Genomic DNA, 26,986 nt, shown 5'->3' with positions numbered 1-26,986 from the left:
TGGTTCCTTGTACATCTTCTTCATCTCCCATTCCAGCTAAACTTTGCATAGTGGGAACGTGCCACAACTGTGAGCCAAGCATTCAGCTCACAGTTATGGCGCAGCACAATGGGAGGGAGAGCTTGACAGGCAGCTGTAAACCCAAGAACAAAAATGTAATATATTGCAGCTTACCAGTGTTTAGATATTGAAGCTGGGTTACTAGTTTTTTTTTAGGCTTTCTTCCTTTACTTTCACCAGGTTATCTTGCCAGTAACACACTCCCTGTCCTATAGTGACAACACTTAAAGGGGTTGGAAAGGTTCGTTTTTTTCACCATAATGCATCCTGTGCATTAAGGTGAAAAAACACCTAGCGGTGACCATTTTACTTACCTGAACCCTCGAACTTGTCCCACGGGGACGCGCCATCTCTCTGCTAGGGGGTTTTCGGCTGTTGATTGGATAGATTGATAGCAGAGCAGCCATTGGCTCCCGCTGCTGTCCATCAAATCCAGTGCCGCCGGGGGGTGTGGTTGAGTCCTGCATTCAGCGTCTATGAATGCCGAATGCTGGACTCAGAAACACGTCCGCAAGGTAACCCCCCTGGGAGAGTGCTCTCCCAGTGGGTTATCTGATGTGGGGAGGAGCCGAGAGACCCACCGAGGGACCCCAGAAGAGCAGGTTCGGGGCCACGCTATGCAAAACGAGCTGCACAATGGAGGTAAGTATGACATGTTTGTTATTAAAAAAAAATAACCTTTAGTATCACTTTAAAGGGGTTGTAAACATAATTTTTTTTTCACATATTTCCACTGTTAATTGCATACTTAATCAAAAGAATTGTATGATTTCATGCCAAAATCTTTACTTACAAGTGCAATGTGTATCTAAAAATCTCCTCCGTCTATGCCACAGTGATTCTGGCTTCTCCTTCCTGGTTTGCGGTGCGCGTGCATTAAAGCAGCGTCACGGCAACCACGGAACTACATCTCCCAGTGTGCTTAGCGGCACCGCGCATGCGCAGTGCCGTTTTTATACATTTCTTGTAACGAGAACGAGCAATAAGCGGGGCAATGAAGATTAGTCTATGGAGGCGTATCGCTGCAGCGTCGTAGACACGCCCACTAACCCCCAGGCCCTGTGTCTCTCTGATACGTAGAGAGCGTCTCCACGCAGGGCTGTAGTCCAAGGGAGGGGGCGAGCACAATCAGTCACCACCAGGAACAACGGCTCGGATGACGGTGGCAAGCTCCATGAAGAACAACAGGAAGTGAAGATTTCAAGGAAGGATTTCTGACATTTGGCAGAGAACCAGAAGGAACAGGTAAGTGAACTAGCACTGCATTAGCTTAAAGGAAGCTAATTAGCAAAGAAAAAATTTATGTTTACAACCCCTTTAAGCAAGCCATAGATTATACGGTGTTCTTTCCTTCCATATGGGTGGAAGGAAAGAAAAATTGCTCAGTTCCCTCATCAACACAGTCCATGTTTTAATGAGGGAATCACTTCTGCAGCGATATTGTGTTCTGTCGGCGGGTAGCCTTCCCTGCCAGCAGAACACATTGATTACTGCTGGCTGCTATAGCCATTGGCAGTGATCACATGTAAAAACCCAGACAGGCTGGCTGTATTGAAGTCAATCAAAGGAACGACTTCAATCTGCCCATAGATGGAAGGAATCCCAGCCAGTCCCTGCTGAATCGACCGAGATTCAATCCATCTATTGCCAGCTTCCTCTCTTCTTATCTCTCCTTATTTCTAAAACATAAGGGGAAGTGTTTTTTATAGTCTTCAGAAAGAAATGATTACAATGTTACATGATAAGAGTCAGCTGAGGCAAAGTGCATAGGAAGTTAACAGCCCACAAGATTTAATTAGATTACACTTACCTCCAGCAGTACGCTCCATTGAAGATTCCAGCTGTTCTTTCAGTTAAAGCTGAACTCCAGGTATGACCTTAATTGCATACTTAGGCCAGCCATACATGGATCGCAACTGCTCTGGTTCAGAAGGGACCAGCTGAATTTCGATCAATGTATGGGCAGGGAGGTTGTACAGAAGTAAATCTACTGATTGACTTTTGTACAACTGCCCTGTTGGAGTTTTCCTGCTAGATCAGCACTGCTGGCTATAGCCGGCAGCTCTGATCAGCGTATTCTAATGGCAGGGAAGTTTCCCCGTTGTCTGAATACAATAGATCAACAGGGGGAGTCTTTTTTTTTTTTTTTTCGTTCAACCCCCTGGTTCAATGAAAAAAAAAAAAGACTCCTCTATTGGCTGCCTTACACTGGTCCAGCTTGGACCAATGTAAGCATGCACATCTGATACCTAAGGGACTACTGGGGAAGCTGACAATCACTGTAGCACCAGCACTACTGCAATGATTGCCATGATCTTCTGGGTCCTGTGCTGCCACTGCCGCCATTCACCGAACTCCTTGTCATTTTTCCAGGGAATGCAAAATGATCTCTGATTGGGCAAGGTGAACAGGAAGGGGTGTCACCATTCCTCCTATCCACTTCGTCAAAATTCAAGATGTTCTGTGGCGGCGATGCCAGCGAGTGACCCCTTCTGGTCAGTATGCAGTGGAACAGCTGCTCAGCACATGACCTTAAAGATTGTGGTGAACACTGTAGTAGCACTGACTACTACAGTGATTGTCAGCTTCTACAGCAATCCCTCACATATTAGATATGCATTCCAATCAAAGTATGCCATTAAGATCATACCTGGAGTTCAGCTTTGGGTAAGGAAGTTAATATATATCTTTTCTGTTCAGTTAAAATAATTTGAAATTGAATATTAAGACTCATGCATAAAACCAATTGTGACTGGTTCTCTTTTTTTTAAAATTATTTTTACTCCTTTTTGAAATATGTGTATGGGATTTTATTCCAAATAAGTAAAATAATTTAAATTAAATCTGTAAATTGTTGGACACTTTTTACAGATGACTGTGTGTGATGGAAAATTGAGATTTATGTTATATAAGGACCTCTGTGTGATGAAATTGCTCAGATAGACAACCTGACCTTTGCTTGTGTTCAGTTGATAGGAAGCATTCTTTCTCTTGACTGTTCGTTCCTGCCCTTGGAAAGACGGGCTGTCAGAGCGAAGCTGTGTTTTGCTGAGAACGGTGTTATATTATGTGCAGTGAGAGAAGTGGCTGGTAATTCAATTAACAGGATAGAGATAGCAAAAGTCAAAGCTGCCTGAGAACATCATCGAAGGCTTCAACTTTCCTACGCCAGCAGCTACTAAACCCGATGTAGAAGATGAAAAATGTTATTTCTTTATTTACCTTGGCTTGTTTTTTGTGTGTTGTATCTGATCAGTTTGTCCATCAATTTGTCATCCTTAAAGTGAACGCATGCTTTACTCATACCAGTCAAAGGATTAGGTGCACAATAATATGGTGGCCCCAAGACCAACAAACATACTTAAAGCCCAGGCCCAGCTTTAAAAAATAAAGGCTGCTCAGTTCAAGGTACTTAAAGACGAATTCTAGCCTTGAGTTATCACTAGTTTATTTGGGCCAAGCTGGTCCAAACACATTATTTCTATTAAACATGGCCCAGACTTATAGGGCGTACACACGGTCGGACTTTGTTCGGACATTCCGACAACAAAATCCTAGGATTTTTTCCGACGGATGTTGGCTCAAACTTGTCTTGCATACACACGGTCACACAAAGTTGTCTGAAAATCCGATCGTTCTAAACGCGGTGACGTAAAACATGTACGTCGGGACTATAAACGGGGCAGTGGCCAATAGCTTTCATCTCTTTATTTATTCTGAGCATGCGTGGCACTTTGTCCGTCGGATTTGTGTACACACGATCGGAATTTCCGACGGATTTTGTTGTCGGAAAATTTTATCTCCTGCTCTCCAACTTTGTGTCGGAAAATCCGATGGAAAATGTCCAATGGAGCCCACACACGGTCGGAATTTCCGACAACACGCTCCGATCGGACATTTTCCATTGGAAAATCCGACCGTGTGTACGGGGCATTACTCTTTAAAGTGAACTGAAGCTGGAACTCTACTTTAAAGCCAATCTCCAGGTTTACTTTCACTTTAAATAGTTCATTTGTGCTAAGCTGGCCTATACCAACCATTTCTTGTACTAATAGATGCACCCGCTGTATAAGCTGTATGTAGCATTAGCAACATACAGTATACAACTCTGTGTTCTCGAAGTGGTACATTCATATTCCTGTTGGCTGCCGAAACAAAGATGAGTCTGGCTGAGAGATGCTCAGCCATTCACAGGAAAAACTTACATTTTTATCAATGACTGCTTCCTCTGGCTGAGATTGTGACATCATTTGCCCACCTAAGCTAACTATTTAAAGGGAAAGTAAACCTGGATTTTGGATTTGAGCTAAATCTGGGACAGTCTCTCAGTTTTCCACAAGATGTCCTTCGTCTTCCAGTTAGGAGAATGCCCAACAAGATCTCCTCCTTTTTTTTTTTTCTAAATAGTCCTTCCAAAAGAGGAAAAAGCAAAGTGTCAATGCAGCCTTAACAATAGGCATATGAACAACATTGCTTCATAACAAAATAAAGAAAAAACAAATGAAAAAACCCCAAAAGATGCATTTTGCATTTTAATACTGGTAAATAAACATAATTGGCCCATTTCTCACAATTGGCAGGGAATATAAACATTAATCCCAGCAGCGTAACTATACCACCTCTCCAGCATGCTAATGAACCATTGAAACAAAGTTGGATTCTGCTGAGGACAACCAGAAGTCCCAGACCCTGCCTGTGCTTGTATGTTAGTTCTTTCCTTTCGTAGGTTTGTATTGACCGCTTCACACCCTTGTGAAGTTGTGGAAGGGGAGGGTGAGAGCCATTTTTGTAAAATTTAATTTACGGGCTATATACAGAGCCCTAGTCCAAAGCAACTTGTACTCAGCCGCTAAAATTTCTGCCGGAATAATGCCCAAAACAGCTAGTTTAGGATCTAGAGGTACTTGGACAGAACATATACCGTTGACTAGCTGAAATATCGCAGTCCAATATCGGTGGAGCTTATGACAATGCCAAACCATATGAATAGGAGTCTAAAAAGAAAAGCAACAATGGGCGCACCAGCCTAGCGTTTACCTTTATTTTTTTCAAAGGGCCGAGCGGCTCTATGAAAAAGGTTAGCACAGGTTAGTGCAGGGACATGCACATGTTACAAGAGTGGATCAGAGACCGCAGACATATTACAAGAGTGGATCAGAGACCGCAGACATATTACAAGAGTGGATCAGAGACCGCAGACATATTTTTACAAGAGTGGATCAGAGACCGCAGACATATTTTTACAAGAGTGGATCAGAGACCGCAGACATATTTTTACAAGAGTGGATCAGAGACCGCAGACATATTACAAGAGTGGATCAGAGACCGCAGACATATTACAAGAGTGGATCAGAGACCGCAGACATATTTTTACAAGAGTGGATCAGAGACCGCAGACATATTACAAGAGTGGATCAGAGACCGCAGACATATTACAAGAGTGGATCAGAGACCGCAGACATATTTTTACAAGAGTGGATCAGAGACCGCAGACATATTTTTACAAGAGTGGATCAGAGACCGCAGACATATTTTTACAAGAGCGGATCAGAGACCGCAGACATATTACAAGAGTGGATCAGAGACCGCAGACATATTACAAGAGTGGATCAGAGACCGCAGACATATTACAAGAGTGGATCAGAGACCGCAGACATATTACAAGAGTGGATCAGAGACCGCAGACATATTTTTACAAGCGTGGATCAGAGACCGCAGACATATTTTTACAAGAGTGGATCAGAGACCGCAGACATATTTTTACAAGAGTGGATCAGAGACCGCAGACATATTTTTACAAGAGTGGATCAGAGACCGCAGACATATTTTTTCAAGAGTGGATCAGAGACCGCAGACATATTTTTACAAGAGTGGATCAGAGACCGCAGACATATTACAAGAGTGGATCAGAGACCGCAGACATATTACAAGAGTGGATCAGAGACCGCAGACATATTACAAGAGTGGATCAGAGACCGCAGACATATTACAAGAGTGGATCAGAGACCGCAGACATATTACAAGAGTGGATCAGAGACCGCAGACATATTACAAGAGTGGATCAGAGACCGCAGACATACTGCTTTGCTTGGCACTGTATCAAACAGACCTGCAGCTTCTGCAAATCTGCACTAGTGATGCAGCAGCCCATGTTTTCCTGAATTAGTTTATGTAATCATTAATATTATCTATCTCACATGCTAAAACACCTAGATAGGTGCCTAGGCCAGCAGCACCTTCTTTCCTTGTTTCCTCCTCCTCCTCAGCTCTGTGCGTTTTCTCCCACGCTGGGGCGGCCACTGCACTGACCCCCAGACAGGCCCCAGTCCCAGGCCAGACATCCCAGTGCCTCCCTCCTGTGACTGTCCCTGGCTATTGCTGAGGTGCTAAGTCCACTCCAGTGACCAGTGAACAGCACATAACAAGTTAACTTACTCTGCTCCACAGCCTTACAGTCAGCAGACACTGATGGACTCAGTCGGCTCCTTGGGCTTGTGGCGAGCTGCCTTCCAGTTGGTTCCTCTGGAGTCTGTCCTCCTGTTCTCCTGCCATGACCCGCGCTGCCTGGCATTTCACAGAGAGACTCCCAGCCCCTCCCTCAGAGATTACTCCTCACTGCACTGCACTGCAGAAGTCAGGACGAGTGGGTGGCGCCGCGTCCCGGCCAGACCTACACAGTCGCATACAGCCTAGGTAGGAGGAGAGACTAAGCAGCGGAGTCATCAGACTCATCAAAAATGTGAAAAAAAAGTCTGCGGCGGCCGCGGAAATGGCTTCCTGGTGTGCCCACCGAAAGGGCTCGGCTTGCCAGCCGTGGCATGTGTGCCATAAGTTCACCATCACTGCTCTTGGGCCTGTCTTCGCAGCACCCTGCATTCACTGGTGTTGAAAGTGTCCATAATGTTATCACATCAGTGCAAATTGTAACTCAACATTGGTAGTATCGTCCCATTGGTGATTAAAACATTAATTCATTTGTATGTATTGATGGGAAGAAATCCAGGAGTGTAGAACTAAAGGAGTCACCGTGTGTGCATCCACCACCATGGAGAGAAGATTAAATACACTTACCAGAAGGTAACATCAGTCAGGCATGTGATATGAAAGCTCTGGATAGCGAGTGGTGCAATTTCAGAAGCACAAGCTCTCCAACAGAATGTATCAGTTTACATGGAAACCACTTAAAGAATATGTAAACCCAAGATTTCATATTCCTGATATGTTCCTGCTGTACCATGTACTTGTAAATAAAAGTATCCTGTTCTTGTATTGCTTCTTTTGTGTGAAATTCCTGGTTTTCCTGCCAGTCCTTTCGTTTTGCCCTATTACAACTGACCACACTAATCAGGAGAACACACCGTGGTCAGTTTTCTAGCTCTGGTGGGAACTCGGCCTGCTTTCCTCCAATGATCAGACTTTGCTTTACTTCACTTTAAAGTATATGTGAACCCTCAACTTGTAAAACAACACATTCAGTTTAAAGTAGAAAGGGAAAGAAAAACTTCTATGTATACATTAAAAATATATATATAAATACTCTTCCCTTTTTTAATAAATGATCACCTCTGTTTTCAGCTGCATAAGGACCTCAAAGAGCTGGAGGAGGAGAAACAGCAGTACACTAATCTTCGCATCTTCCCTGGCTGTGCGGGGGAGAGGCATGTGAATAGGCATCTGATCATTGGAGGAGAGCAGGCTGATTTCTGAGTGCAGTTAGAGACCTAGCCACAATGTGCTCTGCCTAGTGTGGTCAGTTTTTAATAGGAAAGCAGAGGGACTGGTAAGATCACCAGGTACTTTTTCATACAAGTGCATGGTACAGCAGACAATTACAATTTACAATTTTTTTAAACATTGGCAGGGGTGATTAAAATGATCAGCTTTTTTTAATGCAAAGCCTTTATCCCAAAAGGGGAAAAAAAGTGTTTGCTGTAACTTCTTATAAAGTGTGAGTTGGAATTTGGCTTACGTTTTTTTAGTGTATCTAAATCTGCTTATACATTTAACACTACCCCCCTCCCCCAAGACTGACAGTGCTGATATTTAGGGGTGTTGAAATTAGGGGTGTTGAAGCACCCGAAGGAGCCATGGGCGTCGCCGCGTTGAGCTGGCTGCTGCGAGACACGTGGAGCGAGTGTACCCCAACTCCCGATCATGACCCGATCCCCAGAGCCTTTCTCCTTGGCACACCTCACACTCTGCACAGGCTGCCTCCGTCCTCTTTACAACAGGCTGCTGTGGGAGACCCAAGACTTAGCCATAGGAGGTGCATGGGGAGCTGAAACAAGGGTTTTTCAACCTCCCCAAGGGATTCTGGGTTCCACGGGCCCCCCGCTAAAAGTGACTCCCGTCACAGTCGGTATACCCATCCTTTTCCTGTGTGAAGACTGAGGATAAAAAAGCATTTAGCACAGCTGCCTTCTCCTTGTCATCTGTAACAATCTTCCCTTCCTTGTCCTTTATGGGGCCTATGTGTTGTGTTCCGTCCTCGCCTTTTTACTGTTAATATATTTAAAACATTTCTTGGGATTATTTTTACTCTCCTCCACTGTGTGTGTCTCTTATAGTCTTTTTTAGCCAACCTCATTGCATTCTTACACCTCACATTGCATACCTTTTATTGTTGGAATGCTGACAATGACACCTCCGCTTTGTACATTTCAAAGGCCATTTTTTTTGTCCTTCATATGACATTTTAGGTTTTGTTTCAGCCACCCAGGTTTAACCTTTGTTCTTCTATATTTATTACCCCTTGGAATGCACTCGGTGAAGCTGCAATATAATTTTTGGTTATGGGTTTAATACTGCTTTAAAGGATGGCAATGCCTGCTGTAGATCTTTATAGAGAATAACTTATTTAATAATGCAATGCATAGAGCAGTGGTGAAGTGCTGTAGCCTGTAGCAAATAATTAAACTTCACTTTAATCAATATAGGGCAATCAGACTAAATGAAAGTTTCTGCTGAAAATTCAGTATGCCTCAAAAACTGTTTTTTTTTTTTTTTTTTTTTTATTCATTTTTGTTTGCTGCAGTCAGTGGTTTATGTTTTGTTCAGCAGATGTCAAGCAGCCAGACTTGGACATAAGTGAGAACACAAATGTCACCGTGGCACCTGCTATCACTATGGATGTTTCAAGTCAAGAAACCACCAGGGAGCCTGGCATGATTGATAAAGCAGAAGAGACGGTGAAGGAAAGTACAGCTCCACAGGTGGTGATAACCCGCAATGAGTCTGCTACCGAATCTCCCACTACGACTCAGGCCTTACCCATTGAAATGCCTAGCACTGAAAGTACACTCGATGGTAATGTTTATTTTATCCACCTGTCCATCTATCTTCTGGCTCTGACGGTTTTATGTCTTTCTTTTACTGTTGGATAGACAGACAGGTTTAGATTGTCCGGTCCTGCAAAGCATATTCGTTTGCACCATTACAAGGAGATAAGGATTTCAGTAGCCTTAAAGTGATATTAAGGTCTTGTTTATTTTTTTTTTCTTTTAAATATAACAAACATGTTATACTTTCCTGCCCTGTGCAGTGGTTTTGCACAGGGCAGTCCCGATCCTCCTCTCCTCGGGTCCCTCGCCAGTGCTCCTGACCCCTCCCTCCTGTTGGGTGCCCCATACAGCAAGCAGCCCCCTCTCTCTCCTCGTTGGCTCACTGTCTTTGCCAGCAGTGGGAGCCAATGGCGCCGGCTGCTGTCTCAGCCAATGAGGAGGGAGAGTTCCTGTACAGTGGAGGCTCTCATGCACATCTTTGGAGGAAGATGGGGCACAGATAAGTATTAGGGGGGCTGAGGGGCGCTGCTGCATTTAGGACGTTTTTTTATCTTGATGCATAGAATGCATTAACCCCTTGGTGCCGACGTAATGCAAACATGCGGCCCCACTGGACTGGGCTTTTTTTCCGTGGGGCCACATATTTGTGAATCTGTCTTTGTGCTCACTGAGAGCCCCGGGCCTCGTTTTAACGATCGGAACATCAGAGTCCGAGTCACCTGATCGCTGTGATAGCCTCTGATTAGCTATCACAGTAATCAGTCACTATGAAGCCCGCCCCCTGTGTTTTCTTGTTTTCTATTTGTGAATAGATGAGAGAGATGCATTTAGTGGCGTCATGAGAGGGGGGGGGCTGACTGGGACTATAGCCCTGTGTGGGCCCCCGAAAAGCCCCTGGTCTGGGCATTCATAATGAGAATTATTAGTCCCAAGGGTTTACACAGAAAGCTGGGATCGATCACCCGCTTACCCGGCGCAGCCGAGTGAAATACAAAGTCCGGCCTCCTGGACCCAGCTCCTATGATGATGTCACACTGGTCCAATGCTGGGACTTGGGACATAGGAGTCAGTGTTCAGAACACCGGGTCCAGAAGGCGGGCGTGACACTGCAGCCGTGCTGGCTGGGAGATCCCCGCTCTCGCTCTGTGTAGACTGGTGGGAAGCTCTCCCATACTGGCTGCTGTCTGATCATGCGTGGGCGCACAGCATCGTCCCAGCACACACACAGGTACTACAGCTGAGATCTCCTATGGGCTCTCTTTATCAATGTTCCTACCTAAGGTTTAGCCTAAATTCACACATCAGAGACAGATTCTTTATTTTTATCGTGTAGTTTGTACTCAAGTTTTTAACACATTATTGATGCCTTTTTTGGGGGTAAGAATTTTTTTTTAGGTCAATTCTTTCACTGTATTTTTTTGTTTTTTTTTTGTGGTTTTTGCACACGCTTAAAAATCTTTTATATCTGAAGATTAGTTACACCACTTAAAATTTTCCACATTTTGTCATGTTACAACCAAAAACGTAAATGTATTTTATTGGGATTTTATGTGATAGACCAACACAAAGTAGCAAATAATTATAACGTGGAAGGAAAATTATAAATGGTTTTTAACATTTTTTACAAGTAAGGCTGGGTTCACACTGATGCGACCGCGGGTCATAGCAGGGGTCCGGTGCATCTCTGTTCACCAATTCAGGTGTGAATGGGATTCAAATTTTTGCCTGAATTCGCACCTGAAATGGAGCTAAAGACTCACAGGACCCTTTTCTAATGCGGACCGTGGGTGTCCCAAGGTTTATCAAATTTACCTTTGGGCTGAAGCCCCTGGTCTTTTTCCCACCTAGCAACACCCCTGGATACATTGTATGTCCTTACATTGTCCTTAGAGAAAGAGAAAAAAAAAAAGTTTGTGTAGAAAAAATAATAAAAAAAAAATTACAAGATTAAGGTTTGATCTAGGTCAGTATGTAAGTTAGCGTTTGGGTCAGAGTCTGTATTTTTTGGGCTGGATTTTTTATTTATTTTTTTTTAAATTAGTATCATTGTCAATTAGTAGTCGGGTGTGTTTTTAGGTAGGATGAAAAAAAAAAGTAAACGCAATCTGCGCACTATTGTTCTGGCCTGTACTACGAGTACATACAACACCTAGCATACACATATGTGGTATTGCTGCGATCGTCATGAGCAGGAGAATTTATTTTGGATTGTTCTTTGGGAATAGGTTATAGTAGTACCAAGAAATATACAACTGAATTTGAAATATTTTTTTTTTTTTTTTTACTATTTTGGGCCAGTTATTCTTTGATAATATAAAAAGAAAAGCAGGAGATCTCCATTACCATTTACCACCAAATGAAAGCCCAATTTGTCCTGGAAAAACAAGGTATAATCCACCTGGATGCACAAAGTAGTTGTGATGATATGTAAGGCTTTACTAACAAATATCAAAGTCACAAAATTTGGCTTAGGCATAAACGGGTACAAACAACAACATACACATATGTGGTATCACTGCGATCATTGGGAGCAGGAGAATTTATTGTTGGTTGTTCTTTGGTGGCAGGTTATGGTAGTAGCAAGAAATATACAGATAAATTAAAAAAAAATATATATTTTTTCATTGGGATAGTTTTTAATCCACCTGGATGCTCAAAGTAGTTATGATATGTACGTTTTTTTCTAACACAAGGCAAAGTTGAAAAATTAGCCTTAGGCATTAAGATTTGTTTTACCCTTATGTTGTGTACACACGGGCGGACTTTTTGACCGGACTGGTCCGACGGGACGAATCCGTCGGACAATCCGACCATGTGTGGGCTTCATCGGACCCGCAGCGGACTTTTTCGGGCGAAAATCAGACTTTAGATTTGAAGCATGTTTCAAATCTTTCCGACGGACTCGAGTCCGGTCTAAAAATCCGTTTGTCTGTACGCTAGTCCGAACCGCCGAAAACCGACGCTAGGGCAGCTATTGGCTACTGGCTATCGACTTTCTTAGTCCGGTCGTACGTCATCACATATGAATCCATCAGACTTTGGTGTGATCGTGTGTAGGCAAATCCGTTCGTTCGAAAGTCCGTCGGAAAGACCGTCGGAAAGACCGTCGGACCTTTGATGCTGAAAAGTCTGCCCGTGTGTACACGGCATTAGATGCAAAGGGGTTAAGGTAAAAAAAAAACAAAAAACTTCTGCCTTTGGAACCACTTCAAATTGTAGCCCTAGAACATGGTTCTTTGTTTCTATATTTTTTAGGAGGCTATTCACATTTGTCTATTTTTCTGCAGAAAACACATGAATTTTACAGTAAGAAAATGCTTTTCTAGTAGAAATACCATTATTTCCTGTGTGGCTGTTTCACAGTGATGTATCTATGGATATAGCATCTATGGCAAGCACTGAAATTGCACCCCTGTCCTAACACCTGACACCCATATTTTTGTTCATTTTACCATAATATCAGTGCAAAAATGGTTGATTTATTAACCCAGCATGCTGTAAGTGCAGTCTAATGCACCTCTCCCTGCAGTTGCTCCAGGCATCAGCCGTGTGCCCTAGCAACACTCCTGCTGCATTGCTGTGAGTGTCTATCGCTGCAGTCATCACATCAGAGTCTTCAGAGTCCCCTTCACATCAGAGCCCCCATCACAACAGTGTCCCACCTTACAATTAGTATAGCAGAGGAGGGGAGGCAGAACAGTCCTGGACAGAGGTGGACTTCTATCCTCTTCTGAACGCTGGGGGCTGCCCTGGATGTTCCTGCATTTACTCAGCATCATGTACTTCCATGGTGTGGATGAGCCGGCATTGGCATTAAATGGGCAACCCTAGGGAATCTGCCTTTTAAAATAAGATTGCTTTAAGCTGCTTGGAGGTGCTAGCAGAATTTTTTAGGGTGCTACAGCACACCCAAGTGCTCCTCTGGCTCCACGGCAGGATGCCTCTCCCTTCAAGTGACGCCCAGGGCATGTTCCATACACTGGATATGCCATTCAAAATGCCACTGCTGGTTCATATGTGTGTGCTATAGTTGAGTTGTTTTTAAAGTGATACTATAAGAACCCATTCACTCCTACACGTGTGCATTGCAATGTGCATGCATGGGTGTGAATGAAACCTAAATTGCCAGCCTAAAACAAAATAAGGCTCACAATTCTAAAACAATTTTCATAAACAAATACAGAAAGCACGCCAGATTAACATATTACATGTGCTATTATAACATATGTATTACATGCAGTGCCTTGAAAAAGTATTTATACCCCTTGAAATTTTCCACATTTTGTCTTGTTACAACCAAAAACGTAAATGTATTTTATTGGGATTTTATATGATAGACCAACACAAAGTGGCACATAATTGTGAAGTGGACGGAAAATTATAAATGGTTTTCAAATTTTTTTTTACATATAAATATCTGAAAAGTGCGGCGTGCATTTGTATTCAGCCCCATTTTCGCTGATACCCTTAACTAAAATCTAGTGGAACCAATTGCCTTCAGAGGTCACCTAATTAGTAAATAGAGTCCACCTGTGTGTAATTTAATCTCGGTATAAATACAGCTGTTCTTCGAAGCCCTCAGAGGTTTGTTAGAGAACCTTAGTGAACAAACAGAATCATGAAGGCCAGGGATAAAGTTGTGGAGAAGTTTAAAGCAGGGTTAGGTTATAAAAAATATTCCAAGCTTTGAACATCTCAAGAAGCAGTGTTCAATCCATCAGCCAAAAATGGCACAACTGCAAACCTAGACATTTCCCAAAATCAAGTCGCGCTATCAAGTGAGTCCGTGCTGAGAAATAAGATACTTCAACCTTATTGTAGTGAAAAAATAAAATTAATCAAATTGTACATAATAAATAGTCCATTCAAATTGCTAGTTGATCTCCACTGTGAATGAAACACACAATACACCCGAGAATGGTGATGAGAGAAAAGGTCTGCCTTCCACCTCCACACACACTGCCGCTTACCGACTCTTGTTGATCTCTTAGTTATAGGAGATCACACATGCATGTGGCTTGATACCCAGCCCGGGCCTTTTCTTCACAGGAGTTACAACACTTACAGGTATGTTTTACCAGATGTTTCCCAAAAGAGAGTAATAAAAAGCTTCCATAGCGTAAAACCATTAGATATTTATTTAATTAAGAAGTATTGCACTTACATTTGTAAAAAGCATAACATGCAGTATAAAACACCAAGCCGGCCGGCTCTCGATAGCAACTCGTGGTTCCGGGACTTGTGTGTATCGCGGCGACGTCAGCACGTCACTCCTCCCTAGACCTAGACATGGCTGTCCACCTAAATTGAAAAGTCAGTCAAGGAGAGCATTGATCCGAAAAGCAGCCAGGAGACCCATGGTAACTCTGGAGGAGCTGCAGAGATCCACAGCTCAGGTGGGAGAATCTGTCCACAGGACAACTATTAGTAGTGCACTCCACAAATCTGACCTTTATAGAAGAGTGGCAAGAAGAAAGTCATTATTGAAAGAAAGTCATAAGAAGTCCTGTTTGCAGTTTTCAAGAACCAATGTGGGGGATACGGTAAGCATGTTGAAGAAGGTGCTCTGGTCAGATGAGAACAAAAATTTAAATTTTTTGCCCTAAAAGCAAGGCACTATGTGTGGCGGAAAACTAACACTGCACATCCCTTTGAACACATGATCCCCACCGTGAAACATGGTGGTGGCAGCATCAAATACAGGGCAATCTTAGAAGAAAACCTGTTAGAGTCTGCAAAAGACTTGTGACTGGGGCGGAGGTTCACCTTCCAGCAGGACAACGACCCTAAACAGCCAGAGCTACGATAGAACGGTTTAGATCAAAGCATATTCATGTATTAGAATGGCCCAGTCAAAGTCCAGACCTAAGTCCAATAGAGAATCTGTGGCAAGAATTGAAAATTGCTGATCACAGAAGCTCTCCATCAAATCTGACAGAGCTTGAGCTATTTTGCAAAAAAGAAAGGGCAAAAATGTCACTCTAGAGATGCAAAGCTGGTAGAGACATCCCCAAAAAGTCTTGCAGCTGTAATTGCAGCGAAAGGTGGTTCTACAAAGTATTGACTCAGGGGGCTGAATACAAATGCACCCCACACTTTTCAGATATTATTTGTAAGAAATGTTGAAAACCATTTATCATTTTTCTTCCACTTCACAATTGTGTGCCACTTTGTGTTGGTCTATCACATAAAATGCCAATAAAATACATTTATATTTTTGGTTGTAACGTGATCAAAATGTGGAACATTTCAAAGGGTATGAATACTTTTTCAAGGCACTGTATTTTATATTATGTATTATTCAGGATTGACCTAGTTAGATACATAAATGGACACTAATTAACTCAGTCATATGTCATTATTTTAGGTTCACTCGCTAAGGATGAAGATGATTTGGCTGGTTCAGTATCTTCAGTTGTACTTAAAGCACCAGCAGAGACTGAATCCACCACTGTTACAGTGGCCACATCTGTCCCCCAAGTCAGTGTGATGGCTCCCCCAGCAAGAAGAATCACAGCAACACCAGCCTTTGGGTCAGATAGGCTGGAATCAGATGGTAAGGGTGGAGTCTTTTCTTCTGAACTTGGAATATACACATTATTATTTATTTGTAGAACCCTAACTTTTTTTGTGATACATAACTGTCGATCATAACTGTTGGAGAGATTTTTCAAAAATGATAAATTTCCATTTGGGTAGGATTTATTAGCAGTGCAACTACCTTGCCGATTGGTTGTTTTGGGTTGAGAGCAGCAGGAAGTGTTACATCTTCCCTGCTTTTTTATGAAAGTCCAGTGCTTAAGCCTCTCGTATCCCATTTAGAACTGCTCTCAAGGGTCCTAAACATTCGTTTAGTGGACATGGAAGGGTCTCATCCAACAGGTAGGGTTTTCCTATTTTCTTGAAGATATTACAGACTCCATACCCATTAAAGGAATTAGCAGGAACAGAAGGAAAGGCATGCTTTTCTGCTGGTGGACCCAAATATCAAAGAACTTACGTGTGTGTGAAAAATGGACAACTTCCTCAAGAGCCCTAAGGTGAAGTTGTTGGTGTGGGAAGGGGTGGGGGTGTAAGGGTCTGAGTCTGCTGTACAGTGCCCTGAACAACCTAAATTTAGGGTGCTCTGTGCTGCAGAATTCCTAATTGAGTCATTCCCTTATATGTGTATTGAATACTCCAAAAGTGAGATCTCCTTCAATAATTCCCAACTTTATTCCTGCCCACCTGGGAATTTTGGGCCTTCGTGTTTTTTTTTTTTCTATTTCCAAGCTCCTCCTGTTGCATTACCTATAAAAGTACTAATGACAGGGAAAGTAGGAACCCTTCCTAAAGGCGACCTCAGAAATTACACCAACAGAGTACCTGAGAGGTATAAGAAAACTTCAGGAAGAACCTCTGGAAGATGTTAGCTCCTTCCTGACCAGAGCATTTTTCGCTTTCAGCACTGCGCTACTTTAACTGGCAATTGCACAGTAATGCGGCACTGAACATAAATTACATTTCATTTTTTTTTTTTCCACACAAATAGAGCTTTCTTTTGGTGGTATTTGATCATCACGCAGGTTTTTTATTTACTGCAATTACGAACAAAGACTGAAAATTACAAAAATATATCCAATAAAAACATTTAAAAAAAATCAAATTCCTTTATAAATTCAGGCCAAAAAGTATTCTGCTACATGTCTTTGGTAAAAGAAAATCCCAGTCAGTGTATATTAATTGGTTTGTGTGAGCGGTACAGTTTCTACAAACTATGGCGTGTGTATGTATGTGTATATATACTAGAATTTATGCAACTTTGTCTATACAATGAGGGAAAAAAGTATTTGATCCCCTGTTGATTTTGTACATTTTCCCACTGACAAAGAAATGATCAGTCTATAATTTTAATGGTAGGTTTATTTTAACAGTGAGAGACAGAATAACAACAAAAATATCCAGAAAAACACATTTCAAAAAAGTTTTAAATTGATTTGCATTTTAACAAGTGTTAAGTATTTGATCCCCTATCAATTAGCAAGATTTCTGGCTCCCAGGTGTCTTCTTTACAGGTTATGGCTTAACAGCTGTTTTCCTACTGCGCATGCGCGAGTTGTGCTGCATTTTCCGAATGGTCCCGTTGTCTTCTGGGACATGCACAGGTCCTAGGAGGCAACAGGGGGGAAGGAGGAGGGGCGGATGCAAACACGGAAATAACATACCTCGCCACGGGGAGGTAGGACGGAAGTCAAGCTGGAAAAGAACGTACAAAACGATTAAAAAGTAAAAATGGTATCCAAAAACAAGGAGTTCCTCTATTCTTCAAGACCTAGTTGCATTTTAGCCTGGAACCCGCCTTAATGAAAAATTAGGTCTTCTTCTTTTCTTTCCACAGTAGCGTGACAATCCCTCCACCTCCGTCTAACTAATCACTCTCACCTTATGGCATGGACCCCTGTGCAAACAGGTGGTCATGCAAGCGGGTATCAAAAGGGTTAACACGGACCATAAACTTCTCTCACGTCTCCTTAGATCCCAGCAAGGACGCCAGGTCATGGGTAGAAAGAAAAGATCTAAGTGCTCACCGCTTAAGTATAAGATTTAATTTTTGTGTTCAAACACAAACTACTCACCTAAGGATGTTAAAAACACAGCATGTAAAGCCGACAATCGTGTTAGTTCCGTAGGGCAGCAGCGGGTGACGTCATGCGTAGCTCCTCCCCCGTACGCGTTACGTTCAATCAGAACTTCAACGTCACCAGACTCCTCCCCCTTCCCTTCGTTAGCAGACGGAGGCACTTGGGGAAGTGGGAGGAGTCCGGTGACGTCGATGTCCGTGACGTCACCGGATCTCCGACGGAACTCCTTGAAGACCCGGAAAACCGGCGGAGAGGTGAGTACCGATCAAAAGAATTTTGATTGATCAAAAAAATTAATCGATTAATCAAGGAATTAATCTTTAATTTCCACAGTCTCAACAACTCATTTATATACTCCTGGAGTAAAAAAAAAAGAATAACGTTATTGTTTATGATATTAAGGTTTAAACAAACTGCTCAGAAACAGATTTAGCCAATGTATAAAGTAAGACGTCCCTTGCTCACATTTTCGTTTGGTTTGTCGTTCGTTGACAAAAATCGGAATTGATTTTCGTCATAGTTTTCGTCAATTGAGTCATTTTCATTTTGCTTTCTTCACTTAAAAAACGCAGCTGACGAAAATTATTACGAAAATAATTTTCATTGACGAAATTAACACTGCTGCCCCACCAGACAGGTTTGTGGGGGGCAGCAGAGATGTGTAAATCTCAGGACTGCACAGACAGGCAAGCCCTTTGGCAGGTCAAACAGATCCTTTATATTAAATAAATGTTTATTCTGTGAGATTAGCTGGTTGCCTGGAGATCAGGCCGGTGAAAGCTTGATAAGCTGCAATATATTACATTTTTGGTTTAATACTGTTTTAAGCTAAACTTACATCTATAGGTGTATATAGGGCACCAGGGGTATAGAGGATGACAGAATGCCAAGCATTATTCAGGTACTTAAAATACTTGTACTTATGAATACAACTAGATTTATAGGTATTAGTTATTTATAAGTATAGGTAGTATAGGTATTTATAGGTATTATTTTAACTAGTTTTTAGTTAAACTTCAAAGCGTTTTTTCACTTTTGCAGTCAAATTTGAGAGAACCACACTGTATGTTTGTGTTCCACTTTACACAGCTTACTTAAAAATATTTCTTACCTTTTTCTAGACCGGGTTCACACTGGTGCAATGTGGTTTAGCCGCAGCTTAGGTGTATCTGTGGTTTTTGTTCATTTTCGCTGCAGTCCTATAGACTTTTATTAGGTTAAATGTTTATGCTGCAATTTCTGAAAGCACACCAAAGATGCAGCATGGGATGATATCACTTCTGCATATGCACAGGATGGCTGTGGTCCCGGCATACAGACACCGAGCTATGAGGAGGCAGGTAGGGTTCTTTTATTGCAGAGGATACATCGTATGTCTCTTCTGCAATAAAGAGCCTGCTTTTTCAGTTTTTTGAAAGTGAGACTTTTCTGTAGTTCTGCTTAAACCACTTAAAGTGTTTGTTAACCAAAAAAATAAAATAAAGATTCCGTTCCTTTAACCACTAGGCATCCGCGCTATAGCCGAAAGACGGCTACAGCGCGGAACTCCAATTGCCGGGAGGGCATCCTTGGACGTCCCCCTGTTTACTTCCGCGATGCGCGCGCGCATTGAGGAAATTCTGTATTGGCCATGTCCCTTGGACACAGCCAATCACAGATCGTGCTAAATGACCAATCACAGCGGCCATTTAGCACTCGATCTGAGTGTCCAATGAGAGATGATCTCATATGTAAACATATGAGATCATCTCTCATTGCTGGCTCTCCCTCCTCACACAGAGACAGCGTATGAGGAGGGAGAGCGACCGGCTGCAGCGTCAGTGTAAAAAAAAAAAAAAAAATACAGTGCCCACAGTACCTGTCAGTGCCATCTGTCCCCAGTGCCACATCAGTGTCATTAGTGCCATCTGTCATCAGTGCCACGTATTAGTGCCATCTGTCATCAGTGCCACATCAGTGTCACGTGTCATCAGTGCGACATATTAGTGCCATCTGTCATCAGTGCCACGTGTCATCAGTGCCACATGTTAGTGTCATGTGCCACGTAACAGTGCCATCTGTCATCAGTGTCACGTGCCATCAGTGCCATCTGTCATCAGTGCCACATCAGTGTCACGTGTCATTGTCCTGGTGCTCCAGGGCCTTCAAAAGTGTAATAGGTAGTCAACAAGTTGGATGTGTAATTTATGCTCCTAGAACACCTGATGGTGCTCCCTGCATGTTGGGCCTCTCTATGTGGCTAGGCTGTGAAAAAGTCCCACACATGTGGTATCGTAATACTCAGGAGGAGTAGCAGAATGTATTTTGGGGTGTCATTTGTAGTATACACATGCCATGTGAGAGAAATAACCTATTACAATGACAATTTTGTGGAAAAAAAAAAATCTTCATTTTGCAAATTGTGGGAAAAAAATTAAATAGCAGTCATTTGGGGGGTATTTGTACTTTTCTGGCTTGTTCGGGTCGCAAGAAATGAGATAGGCCACCAGTACATCAGGTGTGGTCAATGTTTTATGATTTGCACCACAGCTTGTAGACTCTATAACTTTCACAAAGACCAAATAATATCCACTAATTTGGGTTATAAACCACTGGCAACAAAAGTGAGTACACCCCTAAGTTAAAATGTCCAAATTGGGCCCAAAGTGTCAATATTTTATGTGGCCACCATTTTTTTCCAGCACTGCCTTAACCCTCTTGGGCATGAAGTTCACCGGAGCTTCACAGGTTACCACTGGAGTCCTCTTCCACTCTTCCATGACCACATCACGGAGCTGGTGGATGTTAGAGACCTTGCGCTCCTCTACCTTCTGTTTGAGGATGCCCCACAGATGCTCAATAGGGTTTAGGTCTGGAGACATGCTTGGCCAGTCCATAACCTTTACCCTCTCTTTACCCTCAGCTTCTTTAGTAAGGCAGTGGTCACTTTTGAGGTCATTATGTTGGAATACTGCCCTGCGGCCCAGTCTCCGAAGGGAGGGGATCATGCTCTGCTTGTGTTCACAATACATGTTGGCATTCATGGTGTAGCTCCCCAGTGCCAGCAGCACTCTTGCAGCCCCAGACCATGACACTCCCACCACTATGCTTGACTGTAGACAAGACACATTTTTCTTTGTACTCCTCACCTGGTTGGCGCCACACGTGCTTGACACCATCTGAACCAAATAAGTTTATCTTGGTCTCATCAGACCACAGGACATGGTTCCAGTAATCCATGTACCTAGTCTGCTTGTCTTCCGCAAACTGTTTGCGGGCTTTCTTGTCCATCATCTTTAGAAGAGGCTTCCTTCTGGGATGACAGCCATGCAGACCAGTTTAATGCAGTGTGCAGCATATGGTCTGGACACTGACAGGCTGACCCCCCCAACCCTTCAATCTCTGCAGCAATGCTGGCAGCACTCATTTGTCTATTTCCCAAAGACAACCTCTGGATATGACGCTGAGCACGTGCACTCAACTTCAGTGGTCGACCATGACAAGGCCTGTTCTGAGTGGAACCTGTCCTGTTAAACCGCTGTATGGTCTTGGCCACCGTGCTGCAGCTCAGTTTCAGGGTCTGGGGAATCTTCTTATAGCCTAGGCCATCTTTATGTAGAGCAACAATTCCTTTTTTTAAGATCCTCAGAGAGTTCTTTGCCATGAGATGCCATTTTGAACTTCCAGTGACCAGTATGAGAGAGTGAGAGCGATAACACCAAATTTAACACACCTGCTCCCCATTCGTACCTGAGACCTTATAACACTAATGAGTCACATGACACTGGGGAGGAAAAATGGCTAATTGGGCCCAATTTGGACATATTCACTTAGGGGTGTACTCACGTTTGTTGCCAGCGGTTTAGACATTAATAGCTGTGTGTTGAGTTATTTTGAGGGGACAGCAAATTTAAACTGTTATACAAGCTGTACACTCACTACCTTACATTGATTGATATATATATATATATATATATATATATATATATATATATATATATATATATATATATATATATATATGTATATGTGATCTGACATTTCCGGGCACTGCGGACTCAATTTCCTCCGGGACTTGGCGATCATCCTGCAGAGAGGCAGAACAATGGTCTGCCTATGTAAACAAGGCAGATTGCTGTTCTGACAGGAGGAAAGGCATGTATCCTGTGTTACTGCAAAGCAGAGACTGAGATCCATTTCTTCCCTTAGTAAAAGCACCTCCCACAGTGTAGTAAAACACTGGTTAGGCACACAGCTAACCCTTTGATCGTCTTTGATGTTAACCCCTTCCCAGCCAGTGTTATTAGTACAGTATCAGTGCATATTTTTTAGCACTGATCGTTGTATTAGTGTCACTGGTCCCCAAAAAGTGTCAGTGTCCGAATATCCGCAAATAAGTTGCTGATCGCCGCCATTACTAGTAAAAAAAAAAAAAAAATATCCTATAGTTTGTAGATGCTATAACATTTGTGCAATCCAGTCAATATATGCTTATTGGGATTTTTTTTACCAAAAATATGTAGCAGCATACATATTGGCCTAAATTTATGAAGAAATTAGATTTTTTTTTTTTAAATTTTTTTTGTTTTTGATATGTAATATAGCAGAAATTGGGGATTTTTTTTCCAAAATTGTTCTTTTTTTGTTTTTAGCACAAAAAAAAAATATATATATATATACTTGATCCTGCACTTCCGCCTGCAGGGGGCTTGCCGCTTCTACAGTGATTGCTCACAGCAGAAGCCGATCTGGTTTTTCACAACGTATACTTAAAGTAAAATTAAAGGCAAAACTTTTTTTTCCATTTTTAAATAGCGTAAGGGAGGGTTATTACCCCTGTAAGGTTTATTTTTGCCAACTGACAGCATAAAGATTTACTGCTGTTCAGGGGTTCTGGGCTTCAGCAAAAAGGCAGCCTCCAGCAAAAAGAACCAGGAGTAATGCTGGAGGAAATTTACAGCGCACACTAATTTTGGCAGCATAATTATTAATGTGGAATGTATGTTTCTTGCTAGAGAACATTATTTTTATCAAGTTGTTATGGATAAAGTTCCACTTTAAGTGTTATTTTAGTATCAGGGACTCTTCATAACATAGGGACAGGTAAAACATCTGCAGAATTTAAACCTGCAAATTTCTCCAGTCTCTGCAGTGTTTTCTGCTTCATATACAGCAGATGGCGCTACAAACCACCTTAACTGCATTTGTAGCCAGACCCAAACAATACTCTTCATCAGTACATATACGCAGACTGTAATGCAGTGTCAGCGCTAAAAGTTTTAACAAAAGCACATATATGTAAATGTAAATGTATTGTATGTATTGTATGTATTGTATGTAATAATATACAATACATACTTGTAAAGATTACATAGGTATTGTGCTTTGTAATTTTGCATTTTCCATTGTGCTTTGTAATTTGGCATTTGCTATTTGCCATGGCACATATTTAATTTGGTTTATAAAGAAATCCTTTATTGACCAAACTACGCAGTCTTCCGTTTCTTATGCTATTTCTGAGCGCATCTGAAAATCCTAGTTGTCTGACTATCTCAGATGACTGCTCCAGCAAGTGAAACCACAATGAAGTCACAACTCCTCATCTGCACACTTGTTATAGTTGAATAACTCAAATTGTTAAAGCTTGCAGAGCAGCTAGTATATTTGGAATAAAAAAGTTCTAAGGTATTTGTCCAGCATAGATTGTCATGAGAGAAGCATTGAGGTTGCCATTGTTGATCTATCCTTCTAAAAATGCTTGTTCTCTGGCTGCCATCCTGACCCTATTGCTTTTGAGTTATAAACATGGAACAAGTACTGAGATCAGGACTTTTAACTTTTCTCAGATTTTTCTGATTTGCATTCTTCTGCAGGGTCAGTGACCGAGCCAGGAAGTTGGCATTTTCAGAAGGAATTCAGCAAAGAACCCCTCATATTTCTCTCATGACAGCAATGTAGTCCAATGTGAATAATCTGTGCTATTCTGGGAACATTAGTCTTCAACTTAAGTGGGGGCCTCAGTAGTTGCCTAAAAAAACGCCAAAAGGATGCACACAATATTCCGTATATGTAATGCTACAGAAGACTGACAGACACTGCAGACATACTAGAATAGATGATCAGAGACTGCAGACATACTAGCAGAGATGGTGATAGACTGCAGACATGCTAGCAGAGATGGTCAGAGAGTGCAGACATACTAGAATAGATCATCAGAGACTGCAGACATACTAGCAGAGATGGTGAGAGACTGCAGACATGCTAGCAGAGATGGTCAGAGAGTGCAGACATGCTTATGAGTTCTCCACTGCAGCTCCTTACACATGTAGGATGTAAGATGGATTGAAAACCAATATGATCTCTCTTAGAAAAGCTCTCACAACATAGGATGGTAAAACAGGCAAAAAGAAACCTCATTGCGCAGTATTACTGACAAGGATATTTAACACAAGTGGAAAGCCAGAATTCTCACAAACATAATGGTAAAAAGCGCATGTTAATCCAAATGGCATAGGCAAGGTTTCCAACTGGTAAGATGACCGACCATCGAGCGTGACAGCGTCACGTGACCAAACTTCTCCTCGGCGCATTTTGTCACGCACAGACATCATGTGTGGAGAGCTGCAGTGGAGCACTCATAAGCGCTTTTGACTGCTTTTGACTAAGCGGTCCACCTGTTGGGGTAAGGATCAGTGTGAAGGGTCAGTGTGAATTTTCCTTTTGGTGACGGATCCTTCCCAGCACTTCTTTGTGTGGACCTACATTTGTTGGACTTTCTCACACATAAGAAGATATCGTATTCGTTTGAATTATTTGGACTATTAGCAATATATAAGCGCTGCACTTATGTTTTATTGTTACCATTTTCTATACCAGGAGAAGTGTTCTTTATTTGTGCTATTTTATGATCATATCTAGCGTGGGTGTATTGTGGTTTTTTGAATGCTAGAAGAGATATTCAGAGCCTGCATACATGCTAGAAAAGATGGTCAGAGCCTGCAGACATGCTAGTATAAATGATCAGAGCCTGCAGACATGCTAGAAGAAATGATCAGAGCCTGCAGACATGCTAGAAAAGATGGTCAGAGCCTGCAGACATGCTAGAAAAAATGGTCAGAGCCTGCAGACATGCTAGAAAAAATGGTCAGAGCCTGTAGACATGCCAGAAAAAATGGTCAGAGCCTGCAGACATGCTAGAAGAGATGACCAGAGCCCGCAGACATGCTAGAAGAGATGGTGGCCAGAGCCTGCAGACATGCTAGAAGAGATGGTGGCCAGAGCCTGCAGACATGCTAGAAGAGATGGGCAGAGCCTGCAGACATGCTGAAGAAATTGAAGGTCAGAGACTAGGGAAATGCTGCAGGTGTTGGGGACTGGAGACTTGTTACATTAAACTGCCATTACTGCTCCTTTGCAAATCGGTGTTCTATCTCTCACTACTGAGCACTTGAGGGCTGCACAGCAAGGGCCAAGTGTTGCCCCCAGTATGCTATAGGCAGAAATTATAAGGTATTTACCATATATTACAATGTAGCCATCATTAACTTACATAGCTTTGGTGGGACCATAGCTTTGTGTTTTTTTGCAATAGAGAGATGTCAAAAGATCAAACTGGTCTGCGTTTTTCTAATCTGTTTTCCATCAGATTCAGGGTCCTTCTAAAGAGAAGGGTATTGGTAAGAATTGGCATTTATATAGAGGGGAAAGCAAATGCACAGGGCAGAATAGCAGGTATCTGGTCTCGTATGTCAGGCCTGGCACATCCATACATTGTATGGGACACTGGTAGTGCTGGAGGATCAAAATTCTGGGTCATAGGCACAGGGCTTTGAACACATCAGTTTACTGAGATCTGATTATCTGGGCCCAACTGGCAGGCTTTTGACAAAAAAATCTGTTCAGTGGCAACAAGTTGCCCAGCCAATTTTGTTAAATTATGAAGCGGGGTGTTCCTGATCTTGCACATTGCATTCTTTTACAATCTGAAGGATTGTAGGATGTGCCATCTTACCACCATCTTATCTACACCTGTCAATGGTCCTCTACACACCACCTTCTATTGATCACTGGCCCTTTGTTCTATGTCAGCCAGAGCAGTACCTACTGCCCCTGACTGATAGCCTGCGCATTGCCTCCCAGAATCCAGGGCCTGGAGCAGTGATATGGGCCTTGCTTGTTTCTATGGTCAGTTAAGTGATGATGATTGTCTGTCGTTTTCAAAGAGGACCTTAACATTCAACAGGTTGTTGGCTGTCCATGGTGTGTCCGCAGGTGGCTGTTAAGACTGATACAGGCACAGAATGTTCTGCCACATACCAGGCAGACATGTGTGGGCACCACTGTTACAGCATTTGCAGCTCTGGCTTTACGGAGTGCTCGCTTCTCTTGTGCTATGGTTGTCCTTCTGGATTCAGTTGTCTCACAGCCTTGGTGAATCAGCATGCGCCAGGTAGATCGGTCTTGTGCCAGGATTTCCCAGGAGGTGGTGTCGATATCCAGGGACTTGAGAGTGGCTTTCAGCATGTCTTTGTATCACTTTTTTTGTCCCCTGCACCATGGCTTTCCTTGAGACAGCTCACCATAGAGGAAGGAGCTGTTTGGGGATGCGGTGGTCTGGCATCCTTGCAACATGGTCTGGGCTTTCATCAGCAGGATGTGAACTGACAGCAGGCCTGCTCTGGAGAGGACTTCGGTGTCTGGCACCTTGTCCTGCCACCGGATCTTCAGAAGTCTGCATAGGCAAGTCGTGTGGAAGTGATTCAGTTGCCCAGCATGCCTCCTGTACACAGTCCAAGTCTTGCTGGCATACATCAGGGTAGTTGGCACTACTGCCCGGTAGACTTTAAGCTTTGTAGCAAGGCTTATTCCATGGCGGTCCCACACATTGGTCGGCAGTTTGCCGAATGCAGAGCTTGCCGTGGCGATTCTGCAGTTGAACTCGATGTCAATCGTCACTGAGCGGGAGAGGGTACTGCCAAGGTATGTAAATTGCTCCACCGCTTACAGCTTTTGTCCCTTCAATGTGATGGTTGGCTCTTGGTGTTC

At 42.7% G+C, this 26,986-nt stretch overlaps 1 protein-coding gene across 3 annotated transcripts in view; it reads left to right on the top strand.

The window, feature by feature from the left end:
- ARMH4 (armadillo like helical domain containing 4) overlaps nt 1–26,986 on the top strand; it is a 268,545-nt gene that overhangs the window by 59,675 nt on the left and 181,884 nt on the right. For 2 of the 3 annotated variants that reach the window (XM_073609399.1, XM_073609397.1), the window contains exons 3-4: nt 9,118–9,366; nt 15,709–15,897. In XM_073609399.1, coding sequence (XP_073465500.1) covers nt 9,118–9,366; nt 15,709–15,897 — 438 coding nt within the window. The remainder of the gene's footprint in view (nt 1–9,117; nt 9,367–15,708; nt 15,898–26,986) is intronic. The other variant, XM_073609398.1, reaches the window with a different exon arrangement.

This window comes from Aquarana catesbeiana, linkage group LG13 (assembly GCF_042186555.1).
Source record: "Aquarana catesbeiana isolate 2022-GZ linkage group LG13, ASM4218655v1, whole genome shotgun sequence".
Taxonomy (NCBI): domain Eukaryota; kingdom Metazoa; phylum Chordata; class Amphibia; order Anura; family Ranidae; genus Aquarana; species Aquarana catesbeiana.
This window is presented reverse-complemented; position numbering and strand designations above follow the sequence as displayed.